Source organism: Selaginella moellendorffii, unplaced genomic scaffold (assembly GCF_000143415.4).
Source record: "Selaginella moellendorffii unplaced genomic scaffold, v1.0 SELMOscaffold_18, whole genome shotgun sequence".
Classification (NCBI taxonomy): domain Eukaryota; kingdom Viridiplantae; phylum Streptophyta; class Lycopodiopsida; order Selaginellales; family Selaginellaceae; genus Selaginella; species Selaginella moellendorffii.
In genome coordinates, this window is record NW_003314279.1 from 1,976,339 (window position 1) to 1,991,002 (window position 14,664).

General features: G+C 47.5%; 3 protein-coding genes, 1 long non-coding RNA gene and 1 pseudogene across 6 annotated transcripts; 4 read left to right on the plus strand and 1 right to left on the minus strand.

The window, feature by feature from the left end:
- The first annotated feature begins 235 nt into the window (after window positions 1-235).
- On the plus strand, window positions 236-7,073 carry LOC9640610 (annotated as a pseudogene).
- LOC112346911 lies at window positions 3,951-4,966 on the plus strand. The gene is made up of 4 exons (XR_002992603.1): window positions 3,951-4,124; window positions 4,188-4,454; window positions 4,580-4,771; window positions 4,832-4,966. It is a non-coding gene; the product is annotated as an uncharacterized LOC112346911 (long non-coding RNA).
- On the minus strand, window positions 6,964-9,327 carry LOC112346908 (pentatricopeptide repeat-containing protein At2g13600-like). Of its 3 annotated transcripts, XM_024676797.1 has the most exons (4): window positions 9,252-9,327; window positions 9,083-9,190; window positions 7,061-9,042; window positions 6,964-7,018 (listed from the first exon to the last, which is right to left on the minus strand). In XM_024676797.1, coding segments are annotated over exons 1-3 (2,076 nt in total). In that variant the 5' UTR covers window positions 9,254-9,327; the 3' UTR covers window positions 6,964-7,018; window positions 7,061-7,076. The 3 variants fall into 3 exon arrangements, with proteins under 3 accessions (XP_024532565.1, XP_024532564.1, XP_024532566.1); XM_024676796.1 differs by lacking the exon at window positions 6,964-7,018 and having other exon boundaries at window positions 7,031-9,042; XM_024676798.1 differs by lacking the exons at window positions 6,964-7,018; window positions 9,252-9,327 and having other exon boundaries at window positions 7,031-9,023; window positions 9,083-9,177.
- Window positions 9,328-9,338: 11 nt separating this feature from the next.
- Window positions 9,339-10,945, plus strand: LOC112346909 (pentatricopeptide repeat-containing protein At4g18520, chloroplastic-like). The gene is made up of 2 exons (XM_024676800.1): window positions 9,339-10,741; window positions 10,813-10,945. The coding sequence occupies exons 1-2, from the start codon at window positions 9,370-9,372 to the stop codon at window positions 10,854-10,856; spliced, it is 1,416 nt and encodes a 471-aa protein (XP_024532568.1). The 5' UTR covers window positions 9,339-9,369; the 3' UTR covers window positions 10,857-10,945.
- A 165-nt stretch (window positions 10,946-11,110) lies between these two features.
- LOC9640611 (intraflagellar transport protein 80 homolog) lies at window positions 11,111-14,644 on the plus strand. Its single transcript, XM_024676795.1, has 21 exons — window positions 11,111-11,201; window positions 11,256-11,337; window positions 11,391-11,500; window positions 11,555-11,663; window positions 11,707-11,799; window positions 11,849-11,935; window positions 11,983-12,071; window positions 12,120-12,230; window positions 12,280-12,417; window positions 12,466-12,590; window positions 12,642-12,702; window positions 12,758-12,856; window positions 12,910-13,078; window positions 13,130-13,213; window positions 13,321-13,475; window positions 13,527-13,696; window positions 13,760-13,931; window positions 13,984-14,073; window positions 14,128-14,300; window positions 14,351-14,474; window positions 14,524-14,644. Exons 2-21 carry the CDS (start codon window positions 11,301-11,303, stop codon window positions 14,605-14,607), a joined length of 2,280 nt encoding a protein of 759 aa, XP_024532563.1. The 5' UTR covers window positions 11,111-11,201; window positions 11,256-11,300; the 3' UTR covers window positions 14,608-14,644.
- The last annotated feature ends 20 nt before the right edge of the window (window positions 14,645-14,664 follow it).

The following is a 14,664-nucleotide window of genomic DNA, read 5'->3' on the forward strand; positions in this document are numbered from 1 at the left end:
ACGACGTGAAGCGTCTCATGGAATGAAGTAAGCTCTCCTTGATCCTTCTCTTCCTTTTCTTCTCGAGATTCAAAGTTTCATATTGGAACGTCGTGAATCCAGGTACGACGACAAGGAAGTTCAAAGGGACATGAAACATCTGGGCTTTAAGATCGTGAACAAGGATGGAAAACCTTACATCGAAGTCGAGGTGAGCGGCAAGACGAAGATCTACAGCCCGGAGGAGATCAGCGCCATGGTTCTCACCAAGATGAAGGAAACAGCCGAGGCTTACCTGGGCGAGAAGGTCACGGACGCAGTGATCACAGTACCAGGTATGCGCAAAATCTTTCTTTTAAGGTTCTCACTGTATACAAACTTCCAGCATACTTCAACGATGCTCAAAGAGGAGCAACCAGTGACGCTGGAAGGATCGCTGGACTTAACGTTATGCGTATCATCAACGAGCCAACCGCGGCGGCGCTAGCTTATGGCCTGGACAACGAAAGGAACGGCGAGAAGAAGATCCTGGTGTTTGATCTTGGAGGTGGTACGTTTGACGTGAGCATCTTGGCGGTGGACGCTGGAGTTTTTGAGGTGCTCACCACGAATGGAGATACTCACCTTGGAGTTTAGGTGGGGCGGTTTATAAGCTCAATTTTTAACTTCTTGTTAGCTCCTTTTTACCCTATTACACTACAATCCAGTTGTGACTAGTTTATGCTCTTCCTCCTCCCATTATTATAACTTTGGATTGTCCTAAATATAATAGTGTTATTTTCGCATTTAAGTTTACAATTTAATATGGGTTATATATTCAAGAATTTTTCTATGCTTCAATTCCTTCATTGGGAGTTTAACTTTGTCTCTTTGTTTAATGGCCTAAAGATATGAACTCAAGTTCCACTCCACTACCCTTAACCCATGTGTTTAAGGGTTTATATTCCACTCTAGTAAATACCTATAGGCTATAAATAAAGGAGCGATGAGATAGGAGCATGAGGTGATATAAAAATAATCCCAAAGCATCTAACATTCTAATGTTAGGACCAACATATAAAATAGAGCTAAATAGAGTATAGTTTTATTTTGGTATATTAATGGTTTAACATGAGGATATAAATACTCATAGTATAATATGGAACTTGGGCTTAGACCCAAGTTAAACACATAACAAAGACTTTGTGATCACAATTTTGGGAGGGAGTTGTACTTGGTGTGGGTGGCAAAAAATTTTACATGCTTGCAAAATATATGAAAAGAAAAACATATGTGTACTTAAATTGTTATAACACATATATGTGACTTATAAGATAATATTTTACACACATATTTTTATTTTATGTATGAGTATGTATTGGTGCCTATTATATATGTATAATAAAATCCAGGTCAATGCCACATATACAACTTTTTATATATCAACTCCATGTTATCAACAAAGTTTACATTTAGGGCTTCTAGGCATAACATCTTTCAACAAGTGAGTTGGATTTTAAGCATATTTTGGATACCACAAGCTAAGCTCACCATCATTGTGTGGTTGTTTCCTTGGTGAGAGTTATGAAAAATATGTAACAAACCATTACAATGCCAAAAATTCCAACACATCATTAAAAATATAAAAAATCCACTTGAGAACAAGTAATACAAAATAGTGTTAAAATTACTTCAAGCCCAAAATATTACTTATGATACTAAAGTGGTTCAGAGAAGAAGGAAATGTCATATATGTGCACTACATTTTCATCATAGTTGCTTGGAGCCAATATTTGTTGCATGGCTTGAAGTAGTAACATTGGAGCCTAGCAACTATGATGAAAATGTAGTGCACATACCTTCTTCTCTGAACCACTCTGGTATCATAAGTAATATTTTGGTTTAAAAACAATTTCTATATTTGACAAGGGTTAGGATTTTATGGAGAAGATCAAGAAGATGATCCAGGATCGCTGCGACGAGCTTTGCAGAAAGATCATAAATCCTCTGCCAATTCCCGGGTTAGCGCCTGCCCAAGTAGGGACGCGCCCTCCCAGAGTGTTCGACTACATTTGTAGACCCAGCTTCGAGGAGAAGATGGTGGAGCACTTGAGAAAACGTACCTCTCCTGGACTTTGCGAGGAACAAAAGGCGTAGGTAAATCCTGTTTCCTATGGGCTTTGGCAGCGGTATTTGTTGCTGTCAACGTTCCTGGCTTGAGGATCATATGCATCTGCAATGCCGAATCTCCTCGCGTTCCACAGGTCAGGGCTGCACTCGAGTTCTCCTTCAGCGACGCTCTTGAGCAGATTGGGCGTATTGACTCGCCTGCAGATTTGGATAAGTTTCTCAAGTCAAGGGAGGAAAGGATACTTTTGTTTCTGGATGGAGGGGAGCACTACGATTTTGCACATAAAGATGGTTCGCCAAGAACACAGGACGATGGCAGGCAAATACTCGCAATCAAAACATGGTTGGATGTGTTTCAGGATAATGCTACTTTTAGATGCATACTCCCGTACTGGCCTGGAGCAGAGGAGTGCCTCTACACCGCATTTAATTTCCTTTGCATAATTTCGTTTTATGTCTGTCGTGCATTGCAGGAGGAATGCGCTACATATCTAAAGTCTTGTTCAATATTGGGACCTATGCTCGACAAGCGTCCCCTTCGAAGGAAAATTGTGAATTACCTGGCTGAGAGGCATCCCATGTCGTTATGCCTGCTGGAGAGATACTGCCACAAGTACGTGGAGACGACTGATACTCGGTTAGATACGCCTGAGGACCTCAGAAGGATATTGTCCCGTCCGGTATGTGTCCAACTGTTAAATAGTACGGGTCCGCTTATTTCTTGGCCGCAGGTACCTAGCTCTCGACCAGAAGTTCCTCTCCATTCGTACCTTGATGATGCGGAGGCCTGGGATAAAAGTTGCGGCTCTGTTCACACGAAAGAAGCCAGACCTGATCGAAGGATTTATTCTTCCTGGTGGTCCTTGCAGTTCGTTTCTCCACAGCTTGTCTCTCCAGACGCGTCTACGTCAGAAGCAAACTCGTGCGTATAGAAGTCATCATATTCAACTGTACGTGAGGCAGCTGCTTGACGAGGAGAACACAACGTGGCCCCAAGTTGGCAACATATGCGAGGGGATTGTAGCAGAGACGATACGGGATGGGGGCTTCACCTTTCAGGGTACTAAGTACCAGGCAGATCGACTAGAAATCCTTGATGGAAAACCGAAGCTAATCAACCCCAACGATTTAAGAAAGGACGAGAAAGTGTTCTAGTTGATCTCAATCAACTTGACGTATGTTGATGGTGCTCTGGTCTGGAAGGATTCGAAGGGGACGCTTCATTTCTGGTTCTTACAAGTGTGTTTAAAACCCGAGGCTCACCGAAGGGCAGAATACAAGTTCGTTCGGCCGCAAGAATTCAAGCAATGACCCGTTTAAGCTTTTTTACATCTACAAGATCCACGCCGCACGTTTATGAAGGTATCAAGATTTTATCTCGGTTTATTTCATGGTGGACTGCAGGTAGTGTTTCTAAACGTCCAAGAACTGAACAATCCAAGACGGAGGAGGCTAGCCGTGGAAAGAAAATCTGCGAGGAAGAGGATGCACACATTGCCTATGAAACAGACGAGTGTCCATTGGACAAGTGCTTACAGTTGACGAACGAGGAGCATGTGCTATTCGCAAAGCTGGGAAACTTGAGGATGAAGCTTGCTGCTGAAAAGCAGAAGAGAAAGGAGAACAAGGGTCGAGGAAGAACACTGATTTTTGCGGATGGTGGACTACGGAATTTCAGATGCATCGTCATTCCCAAGTAGCAAGGGTGTGATCAGGTCGAACATTTGCAGATAGCCAAGGAGAAAGAGAAGAAAACGAAGAAAGCGAAGAACAATGGAAAATTATTTTAGCATGCAAGTTAACCTATAAGAATGATATATTCCAATTTTAGGGCTTGCTCTTGGTCTGGGCAAATGCGACTTCGCAAAGATTCTGAGCAACTCCCAGCGGTGATGTTGATGTTCTCTCCGAAGATTTGATAACAATGGTGCTCACCCTTTATGGGCAAGCTCAAATACCTCAAGCATTCTGTTGAATGGCCGCTGTTCATGGACATAGGGAGTCCAGAGGGAACTGTCGTGGAATACACCAAGAAGGTAAGGGATTTACTTGCGAGTGCTCGCTCACTTAGCTCTTTTTTCTGCCATTTGGTAACGAAGAGGGTAAAACCCAGATTGGCATTTTTAGGAGGCTAGAATGCCTGGAATTTAGCGCGAGCTAAGTCGCCCATCGCGACATCACGCTAGCAGTGGTGTATCTCGTCAATGGCATCGTTCCGGATCCTTACATAAACTATTTCTTGATATGAGCTACTGAGAATTTTCTACCTTGCTCCAGGACGAGATTTTCCACGTCCCGCAAGCTCAGTGCTACTGCAAAAAGAGATTTTATACTTGGCATCCTATTATCACAACGCTGCCAGGATTGTAAGTTCGTCACTCTCTCTCGCTCCTTCCGAGTTTGTATGACGAGTTTTTGTTTCCGGGATACCTCGTATCACTGGTTTTTGAATCTCTGGTGGGATGGATTTATGCACTCTCAATGCTCTAAGATCCATCGATATACTTTTGTCACTGGTACGTGTTTGGCGCATTTTGCTTCATCTCGACCTGAGAAAGCGTTGCTTCTCAAATCCATGGTACTTGCCTTGTATCCTTTGCACTGGTTTTTCACGCTTCTATATTTTACACCGACGTTGGCCAACAGCAGCCATGATGGCCATGCAGGCATGCTTGAAGATACGGTCAGTATCCATATCAAGTTTCATACCAGACTTTACCTAAAATCCTTTCTTATGCTGCAGCTTTCTATCTTGGCAATAATGTTCCGTGTCTGGACCGTTTTTTGTCTGGACCGATTTCATTGGATCCGTTTGCCTGCAAATCCTAGATGCCATAAAACCCTAACTCTTGTCAAATATAGAAAGTAACTTTAGTTATATAAAATATTGCCCATATTTGCCTTTAGGAAATCAAAATATGCCACGTGGCAATATTTGATACTTCCTCAAGATTAATCTGAGACATTGGATGTAGGCATATTAGAGAAATAAGGGTATTTGCCCGCGTTATATTAACTCAACCGGCCCTAAGGTTTCGTCAACTTTGAGGATGGGCGCAATCAAGAAAGTCCTACCTTGTCTCTTCATCACAGCATGTATGCAACCTTTCTCATTCAATTCTTTCTTCTCGCAAACTTTGATATCCAACTGCAGGGCTGTTCTTGATCACCATCAACGCAACAAGCATCGGGATCGATCTGGGCACGACGTACTCGTGCGTCGGCGTGTACAAAAACGGCAAGGTCGAGATCATCGCCAACGAACACACTCCATCCTGGGTAGCCTTCACGGAGAATGAGCGACTGATCGGAGAGGCGGCCAAGAACCAAGCCACCTCCAATCCAACCCGGACAATACACGACGTGAAGCGTCTCATTGGAATGAAGTAAGCTCTCCTTGATCCTTCTCTTCCTTTTCTTCTCGAGATTCAAAGTTTCATATTGGAACGTCGTGAATCCAGGTACGATGACAAGGAAGTTCAAAGGGACATGAAACATCTGGGCTTTAAGATCGTGAACAAGGATGGAAAACCTTACATCGAAGTCGAGGTGAGCGGCAAGACGAAGATCTACAGCCCGGAGGAGATCAGCGCCATGGTTCTCACCAAGATGAAGGAAACAGCCGAGGCTTACCTGGGCGAGAAGGTCACGGACGCAGTGATCGCAGTACCAGGTATGCGCAAAATCTTTCTTTTAAGGTTCTCACTGTATACAAACTTCCAGCATACTTCAATGATGCTCAAAGAAGAGCAACCAGTGACGCTGGGAGGATCGCTGGACTTAATGTTATGCGTCTCATCAACGAGCCAACCGCGGCGGTGCTAGCTTATGGCCTGGACAACAAAAGGATCGGCGAGAAGATCCTGGTGTTTGATCTTGGAGGTGGTACGTTTGACGTGAGCATCTTGGCGGTGGACGCTGGAGTTTTTGAGGTGCTCACCACGAATGGAGATACTCACCTTGGAGGTAAACTTCTTTTCGATCGATATATATCAAGCGACTGAACTGAACTCCACTGTTAATAGGCGAGGACTTCGATCAGAGGCTGATAGACTACTTTGTCAAGCTCGTCAAGAAGAAGTATCAAAGGGATATAAGCCAGGAGCCGCGAGCTCTGGCAAAGCTCCGCCGTGAGGTGGAGAGGAGCAAGCGGGCACTGAGCAGCCAGCACCAAGTCCGAGTGGAGATCGAGTCGCTTATCGATGGCATCGACCTCACCGAGACGCTCACCCGGGCCAGGTTCGAGGAGCTCAACGCGGACCTCTTCAAGAAGACGATGGCACCCGTGAAGAAGGCTCTCGAGGATGCCAAGCTCAAGAAGAGTGACATTGACGAGATCGTTCTGGTCGGAGGGAGCACTCGAATTCCCAAGATCCAGCAGATGCTCAAGGACTTTTTCGATGGTAAGGAGCCCAGCAAGGGAGTGAATCCGGACGAGGCTGTGGCTTACGGTGCGGCTGTCCAAACTGGTATGTTCAACGAGGCCACGACACAAGGTTAAATCAAAGCTTTCTTATGGCTATAGCTTACCGCTCTTTGTTCATTCAGACGTTTTGGTCGTGGACGCTACGGCTCTATAGGAAGAGGTAAGGAGGAAAAGATTACCATCACGAACGATAAGAACCGGCTGACCGAGGCGGAGATCAAGAGGATGATAGAGGAAGCGGAAGAGAACGCGAGAGAGGACCAAGAGCTGAGGGAGAAAATCGATGCCATGGAGGCATATCTGTACAACATGAAGCGACCAGGACAAGGAGAAGATTGAGTCGGCAATCAAGGAGGCTCACGAGTGGCTGGATGACAACAACGAAACGGCGGACAAGGAAGCTTTTGAGGAGCAACTCAAAGAGCTAGAAGACGTTTGCAATCCGATCATCAGCAAGGTTTACCAGGACGACGATGATGATGCCGACGAGCTGACCACTCGGAGCTGTAAATCACAAGCAAAGTTGGAAATTGCAAGAACACGTACCTTAAAAGTATAAACTTCAGTTCTTTCTCTTAGCATTGCACTCGAGTAATTGAGCACGCCTCTCCCAGAGCCCAGCACGTCCATAGAGGTTTCCCATAAGCACGCAAGCAGCATCGTCATCTCGATCCTCGAGCTTCATCAGAGACTGAAAAGCCTTCTCCCCAACCTGTAAGTTGTTCCACTTGCAAGCTCCACTCAAGATGGTTGTCCATGCCAAATAGCTGTCTTCGCAACGCAAGCTTTGCACAAGCTCGACTGCCTCTTCGAGACGGTTGGCCCGGCTCAGAAGATCGATTATGCAGTGATAGTGGTCGATCTCCGGCTTCACGCCAAACTCCGCGAGCATTGAGTCGAAGATCTTCTTCCCCTTGTCAACTAGCCCGGCATGGCTGCAAGCGGTGAGAACGGACAGAACTGTGATCCCATTTGGTTGTAAGCCTTCGTCCCGGAGCTTCCGAAAGTGATCAAACACGGGGAGTGTATCACCTTGCCTGCTATATCCTGCTATCAACGCGCTCCAAGTAACCAATCTCTTCGTCTGCATTGACAAGAACACACTCTCGGCGGTGTCCATGCTGCCACACTTGCAGTAGAAATCCACTAGGCTGCTCTCCACGACCACCTCGGTCTCAAGCCCCGAACGAAGTATCCTGCTGTGGATCTTCCTTCCACTGTCCAGAGCTGATGAGTTCCCGCATGCCACCAGCGCAGCAACGTACGTGAGATGGTTTGGAGCCCCGGAAGTCATCTGTGAGAAGAGATCCAGAGCCAGTTCCCCCAGACCATTCTCTGCGTATCCTAGTATCAATGTTGTCCACGACACGACGTCGTGATAGGCCATCCTGTCAAAAGCCGCTCGAGCATCCTTCATGCTTCCACACTTGGCATACATATCCACCAGCGAGCTTGCCACGAAGCCGTCCGAGTCACAGCCACTGACTACAGCTTCCCTGTGGATTTCCATCCCCTTCTGCAAACACTCCGCCTTCACAAACATCCCGTCCAGTTCTTTGCCTTGCTCTCTCGCTGCTAAACTCGCACAGGCCATGAGAACAGCAACAGTCGCTCGACTAGACGAGCATTTCTCCAGCCTCATTCTCGAGAAAAGCTCCAAAGCTAGATCGTACTTCCCGTTTTCCACGTATCCCATGATCAGAGTGTTCCAGGAGATCTCGTCGTGCCGCAGCATTGCCTCAAACACTGCGCCGGCGTCCTCCAGCCTCCCACACTTTGCATAGAAATGGACCACCGTGCTTGCCAGGATCACGTCCGATGCACACTCGAGCTTGTCAATCCGAGAGTGAACAGCCATTCCCTTCTCCAGCGCCTGCGTCTTCACCACCTTTCCATCGACTTCCCGGCCTTCCTCTCGCAGAGCCAAGCTCGAGCAAGCCATCAGAGCAGCGACGTGAGTCCGGCAGTCGGGTGGAATCCTCGAATCTCCCATAAGCTCGTAGTAACCCAGCGCCACCTCGTTCTCGTGGTTCTCTACGTATCCCTGTATGAGCGTGCTCCAGGAGACGACGCTGTGGCTCGGCATCCTGTGGAAAACCCGGGCAGCCTCCACCACGCTGCCACACTTCGCGTAGAGATCGACCAGCGAAGTTGATACGTAAACGTCGAGGCAGCCACGCTTCCCGGCGTCGAGATGAATTGCCACTGTTCTTTCCAAGCACGAAGACTTGAAGAGCTTCCCATCGACGAGCTTGGCGATCTCCTCGTCGGCTAGACTGGAGCAAGCCAAGAGCGCCGCAAGGAACGTCCGGGCATTGGGCTGGAGGGTACCGCTTGCTTGGATAGCTCCAAGGATCTCTAGAGCTCGGCCTGGCTCTCCATTCACAGCGTAGCCGAAAGCCAGAGAGTTCCACGACACCAGGTCCTTACGAGGCATGGAGTCGAAGATGGATCGCGCGTCGATCATGCTGTTGCATTTCCCATACATGCTTATCAGCGCGTTGGAGACCTGGGTCACGGGCGAATGGCTACCATCGCTTCCAAGAATGGGGGAATGGATGCGCTTACCGGATTCGAGGTCCTTGGTGGCGCTGCAAGCTTTCAGTGCCGCCACTAGTGAAGGATGATCGATTCTTTCTTCTTCTTCTTCGAATCCAGAGAAGAGAAATCTTCCTCCTAGCTTGTTCCAGAACAGCAGTGAGAGGGAGAGATCGAGGAAATCGAGAGGGGAGCTTACATTTCTGTTGTGGCCGATGATCGGTAGCGCCGCCTTGCGACGGCGGCATCGCCGCATCGAAATTTCTACTCCATCTTGCGCTTGTAGGGTTTAGGGTTCTTGCTTGAGCGCCAAGTCGATGCGCTTGCGCAGGCTCAAGATCTTCCAGATTCTCTTCCCCATTGGTGATGACGCCCAGGAATCGGTGGAAAGATTCATTACGATCGGTGCGCTGCGCGCCTGTGCTAGCTCCAGGGATCTCGACGCCGCCAAGCACATCCATTTGCAGCAGATCGACCGCTTGATGGACGATCTCCACGCCTCCAACACGCTTGTCAGCGTGTACGCAAAATGCAAGAGCATGGCGGACGCGCGATCGGTGTTTGACGCCATGGCGAATCGAAATGCCGTGTCGTGGAACTCCCTCATCGCCGGCTATGTCGACAACGGCATGGAGCATCTAGCGCTGGAATCCTTCTCCTGGATGCGATTGTCAGGGTTTGAGCCCGACGGCCGGTCGCTCCTCGCGGCGATCAAGGCGTGCTCGAGCTTGGCAGCGGCGGTGGAAGAAGATGCCGGCCGCAAGGAGGTCTGCCCAGAGATTATGAATTTCGCCAGCGCTGTGCATTCTCAAGCTCGAGCTCGCAGGTTTGATTCCGAGGACGTCTTCGTGGCGAGCGCCCTGGTGGATTTCTACGCGAAATGCGGAAGAATGGCGCAAGCAAGGCAAGTGTTTGACAAGATCACCCATCCCAACGTCGTTTCCTGGACCACTCTCATCAATGGTTACGCTGACAGTGGCGATGGCGAGCTAGCTCTCGAAGCTTTTGGGCGGATGCTTCTCTCGGGCTGTCAAGCTGATAGCCGAGCTTTCGTCGCGGTGCTGATGGCCTGCTCGATCTTAGCCACGAACGGAAGAGCTCCTGGCAAGCAAAATGGTGGCAAGAACATCAAGGAGAAGTGTCTCCAAAGAGGCGTGGCAATCCATTCTCTGGTGGAAGAGCGTCACTGTGGCTCGGATCCTTTCGTCGCCAGCACTCTGGTGGATATGTACACGAACTGCGGCAGCTTGGACGACGCTAGAAACGTTTTCGACAAGATGCCATCGCACGGGGTGGTCTCCTGGACTGCTCTGGTGATGGGATACGCAGAGAATGGCAGTGGAGAGATCGCTCTGGAGCTCTTCTCACGCATGATCTTCGAAGGCTGCGATCCAAATCCTCGGACTTACGTTGCGGCATTGGTGGCTTGCGGCAGCCTGGCAGCGCTCCAAACTGGGAAGCAGCTCGTCCACGCTCTGGTTTGCAAGGCTGGAGTCGAGAGTGAAGTCTACGTTGCGAATTCGCTCGTCAACTTCTATGGCACTTGCGGCAGCATGGGTGATGCCGAGCAGGTCTTCGACTCCTTGAAGAACAAGACGGTTTTTACGTGGAGTGCTATGATCGAAGGTTACAGTCACCAGGGGGACGCAAGGCACGTCTTTGCGACGTTCTGGAAGATGAAAGACGAAGGTATGGAGCCGAATGGAGTTACATTCGTATCGCTTCTCACCGCCTGTAGCCACGCCGGTCTTGTGGAACAGGGCAGGGAATTCTTCCAGGCAATGCGGCTTCGCCACAGGATTGAGCCGGGCCTGGAGCACTACCACTGCATGGTGGACAGCCTGGGACGTGCCAACCTTTTCGAGGAAGCTGTAGCGATGGTGGAAAGAATGCCGTTTGAAGCGAATGAAATCACCTGGACGATCATCCTGGCCGCTTGCCGGAAGTGGAAGAAAGTGGAACTTGGGGAGCAGGCATTCGAGAAGCTGGTCGAAATGGGCGAGAAACAGGAGACGGGTTATTTGTTGATGGCAGATCTCTATGGCTCTGTCGGCATGAGAGAGCAACAGTCCAAGTTGCTGGGGATCTTGACAAGGAGTTTCAAACAAGACGGAATAGAACAAGGATGCTCGAGCTGCGAGTGCAACCGGTAAGTTTCTTTTGGTAAAGTTTTAGTTAACTTATTTCGTTAGCCCTATTTCAGCTGAAGCGCTAGGGCTATTGTGGTCGCGGTGTTCATCACTGAGGAATGCGGATCACCGTGTTTAAGGCGGAGAACACGACACGTACGTTTCTCTTCGTTCTTTTTCCCTCTATAACGTGTTTTTGGTGGTCTCAGATAAGGGCCTTGTAGCTGCCGTCGGGTGGAATGTGACGAATGACCTCTACTCTTGCGGTGATGACTACGCTATATGGTGCTGGAACAGGGATGGGAAGCCCATTCTTAAGGTAGTGTGCTCATCTTTCTTTTCTAATAGCAACTGATAAATGGCTTGCGTACAGCTTGAGAACATAGACTCCATATCCACGGATTTGCAATGCTACCCTTTGACCTCGCACTGGAACCGGACTGGATCAGGGAGCGACATTTTTGTTGTTTCCTGCATTGACGGTGCGTTTGTTCATTATGTAACTTTAACAATGAGATTTTCCAGGGTCGCTTCATATTTCTAATAGGACTGGGAAAGAAGAAAAAAGGGTCCAAGCTCATGCAGGGAGCATTCTGTGTGTTCGATGGAGTACTGACGGTAGTACCAGACTCGTATGATTATGGGTTTTCTGTAACGTGATCAGCAGGATCGGCCTTAGCAACTGGTGGGGAGGACGGGATTGTAAAAATATGGTCTTGCAGTGGAATGCTCCGATCTACTTTGGCACAAAGCCGTAAGTTTTATTTTCTTTCAATGGTTTCTATTAATTTTCTGGTTCAGCTTGTCCAATCTACGCCCTTGCATGGAGTCCAAGCTCGGATCAGGTGTTGTTTGCTTGCCAGGGACGGTTGATTATCAAATCCCTCCAGGTAAACTACTCAGCTCCTAAGCGCATAAAAAAATGTTTTCCATTGCAGTCCTCAATCAAGGAGTCGCACTGGGATGGTCATAACGGACTGATTCTAGCGGTTGATTGGAATTATGCTTCGAACCTTCTTACATCTGGCGGAGAAGATGGTGTCTATAAGGTATCTACAAGCTTTTACAAATGTTCTCACGTTTATGTTTGCTATGTAGGTTTGGGACTACCATGGGAGAATGATCTATCAGAGTAGCAAAATTGACGATAGCATAACTTCGGTTGCCTGGTGTCCATCTGGGGAGTTCTTTGCCGTCGGCTCATTCAACACGTTGTGGCTTTGCGACAAGACGGGGGTACGTTCAAGTGGAGTTCTTCTTTGAGCCTACATATCAGCTTTGCAGTGGGTTCTCTGGAAGGAAAAGCTTTCAGCTGGGTCCTTTCTAAGAATTTCATGGAGTAACGACGGTGCGCAACTGGCTGGTGCCGGTGCGAATGGCTTTGTAGTATTCGGTCAGATCGTGGACAGGTATTCTCCTTTCTTTTTATGTCTGTTTTTTGAGATGATAAAGACTGGCAGAAAACTAGAGTGGCTAAAATTGTCTGCGACGCTACGCGGTTGTGGACATTTGAGAGTCTATGTAAGTTTTTCCAAATTTTATGGCAAGTATGTTTAGGTGAAGCTCATATAGACAGGACATGGTGACTAATAATACGACTGACTTGGAGTTCTGTGACCGGGTTGTTCAATTTCGTCTGGAGTTTCGCCACTTGATCGTTGCGACTACTAACCAGGTAACTGAATCGTGACTACTGTGGCCACGCTAACAATCTGGCATGACGTGCAGTGCTACATCTACTCGGTTTCAAATTTAAACGCTCCACACGTAATTGATGTCAAGTATGCCATCATTCTTATAAGATTATGCCAAAGGTACTTCATGATCATCGACAGTTTTGTGGGCTTGCAATTGTTCACCTATGATGGTCGGCATCTTTCAAGCCCAAAATGTCAAGGTATCTATAAACACTGAAGTTTCTATCGACGTAGACATGTTTTTCTTGCAGGACTGCGACCAGAGTTTTTGCTCGAGCGCAATGTTGCTATTTCAACAGACACTGTGGCGTTTATAGATACATCCGACCATAAATGTAGGTTGTCTACGAGACTTCTGTCATACCAGGTTCACAACTAAATTAAAATCAGTAGATCAGTTTTGTGTTTTGTCAGTCCATAAAACTGATTTGAAAACCTGCAGTAATTCGGTTTTTGGATGCGTCGACGGGAAAGCTTGCTGGTGAACCATTTCGACATACTGTTGAAATAAAAGAAATCGCCCTCAATCAAGTGGGAACTGTCAGGAGAATTGCGTTTATTGACCGCAACCAAGACCTCTTTATAACTCCCGTATATGTAAGTTTGCAAGATTTTAGTTTTTCTCATAATCTCTAATGCTTCTGCCAGCACAAGCACGAGGTATTTAAACTGGCGACTATTGTTGACAACGTGAGATGGAATGACGAGGCCGACATAATCGCTGCTATCGCGTACCAGAAACTGATTGTATGGTATTGTCCATCGGCTGCTTTTGTTGATCGAGACCTTCTTCATCGAGTAAAAGTAATAAAAGAGTGGTAAGCGTTTTTCCTTCACTTTCTCTCGCTTTCTGCCATGGTTTTATCTGATGCTACACGCAGTGATCTCGGCAAGAATCCTAAAATTCGAAGCTTTGTTACTTCTAGTTGCATCTTACGACGAACAGATGGAGCCATAGTTTCTTCGTACATATGCCCGTATCCGTTCGTGTTGTTCCAGCATGTGAACTCCAGACAGTGGGAGTATGCGGCCCAGCTCTGTAGATTCGTAAAGGTTTGTCATCCCCGTGAAAATTTTCTTAATAGCAAGATTGTGTGTGCTGCAGGAGGATTTACTTTGGGCTTGCTTGGCAACGATGGCAGTCGATGCCCAGGAGCTGAACATTGCGGAAGAGGCTTATGCAGCTCTGGACGAGGTTTGCAGTTTTTATTTCCGTGTATTGACGGCCACCTTAAGTGGAAACATTCAGGTGGATAAGGTGCAGTTTATGCTTTATCTGAAGGATCTTCCCGTAGAAGAAGCACGACAGGCAGAACTTGCATTATTTAAAAGGCACCCGGACAAAGCCGAGTCGATTTTACTGCAAGCTGGGCTCACTTATCGGGCAATCCACATGAACTTGAAGCTCTTCAACTGGGACAGGTTGTTTTCTTTTTTTTATCTCAGGGTCACAAACTGACTGCCGTTTACAGAGCGCTAGAACTGGCTGTTTTGCACAAGGTCCACATTGACACGGTGATGTGGTACAGGCAGCATTACTTGATGCGGATCAAAGCTATTGAGACCAAGGAGCAGTTTTTGCACTTCAAGGATCAGGTCGGCTACAAGTAACTCGATTGTCTTAACTGACCTTTGCCTGTATCAGGTGAAGATTGATCCCCAGAAAATCAACGCAAAGATTCACCAGGAAATGCTTCAGGAAGGTAGTAGACAAGGTGCCAGGAAATAATGTTTCTTTTTAACTTCAACTTTGCAACTTTGGTGCACTTTTCCTCGCGTAGCATTT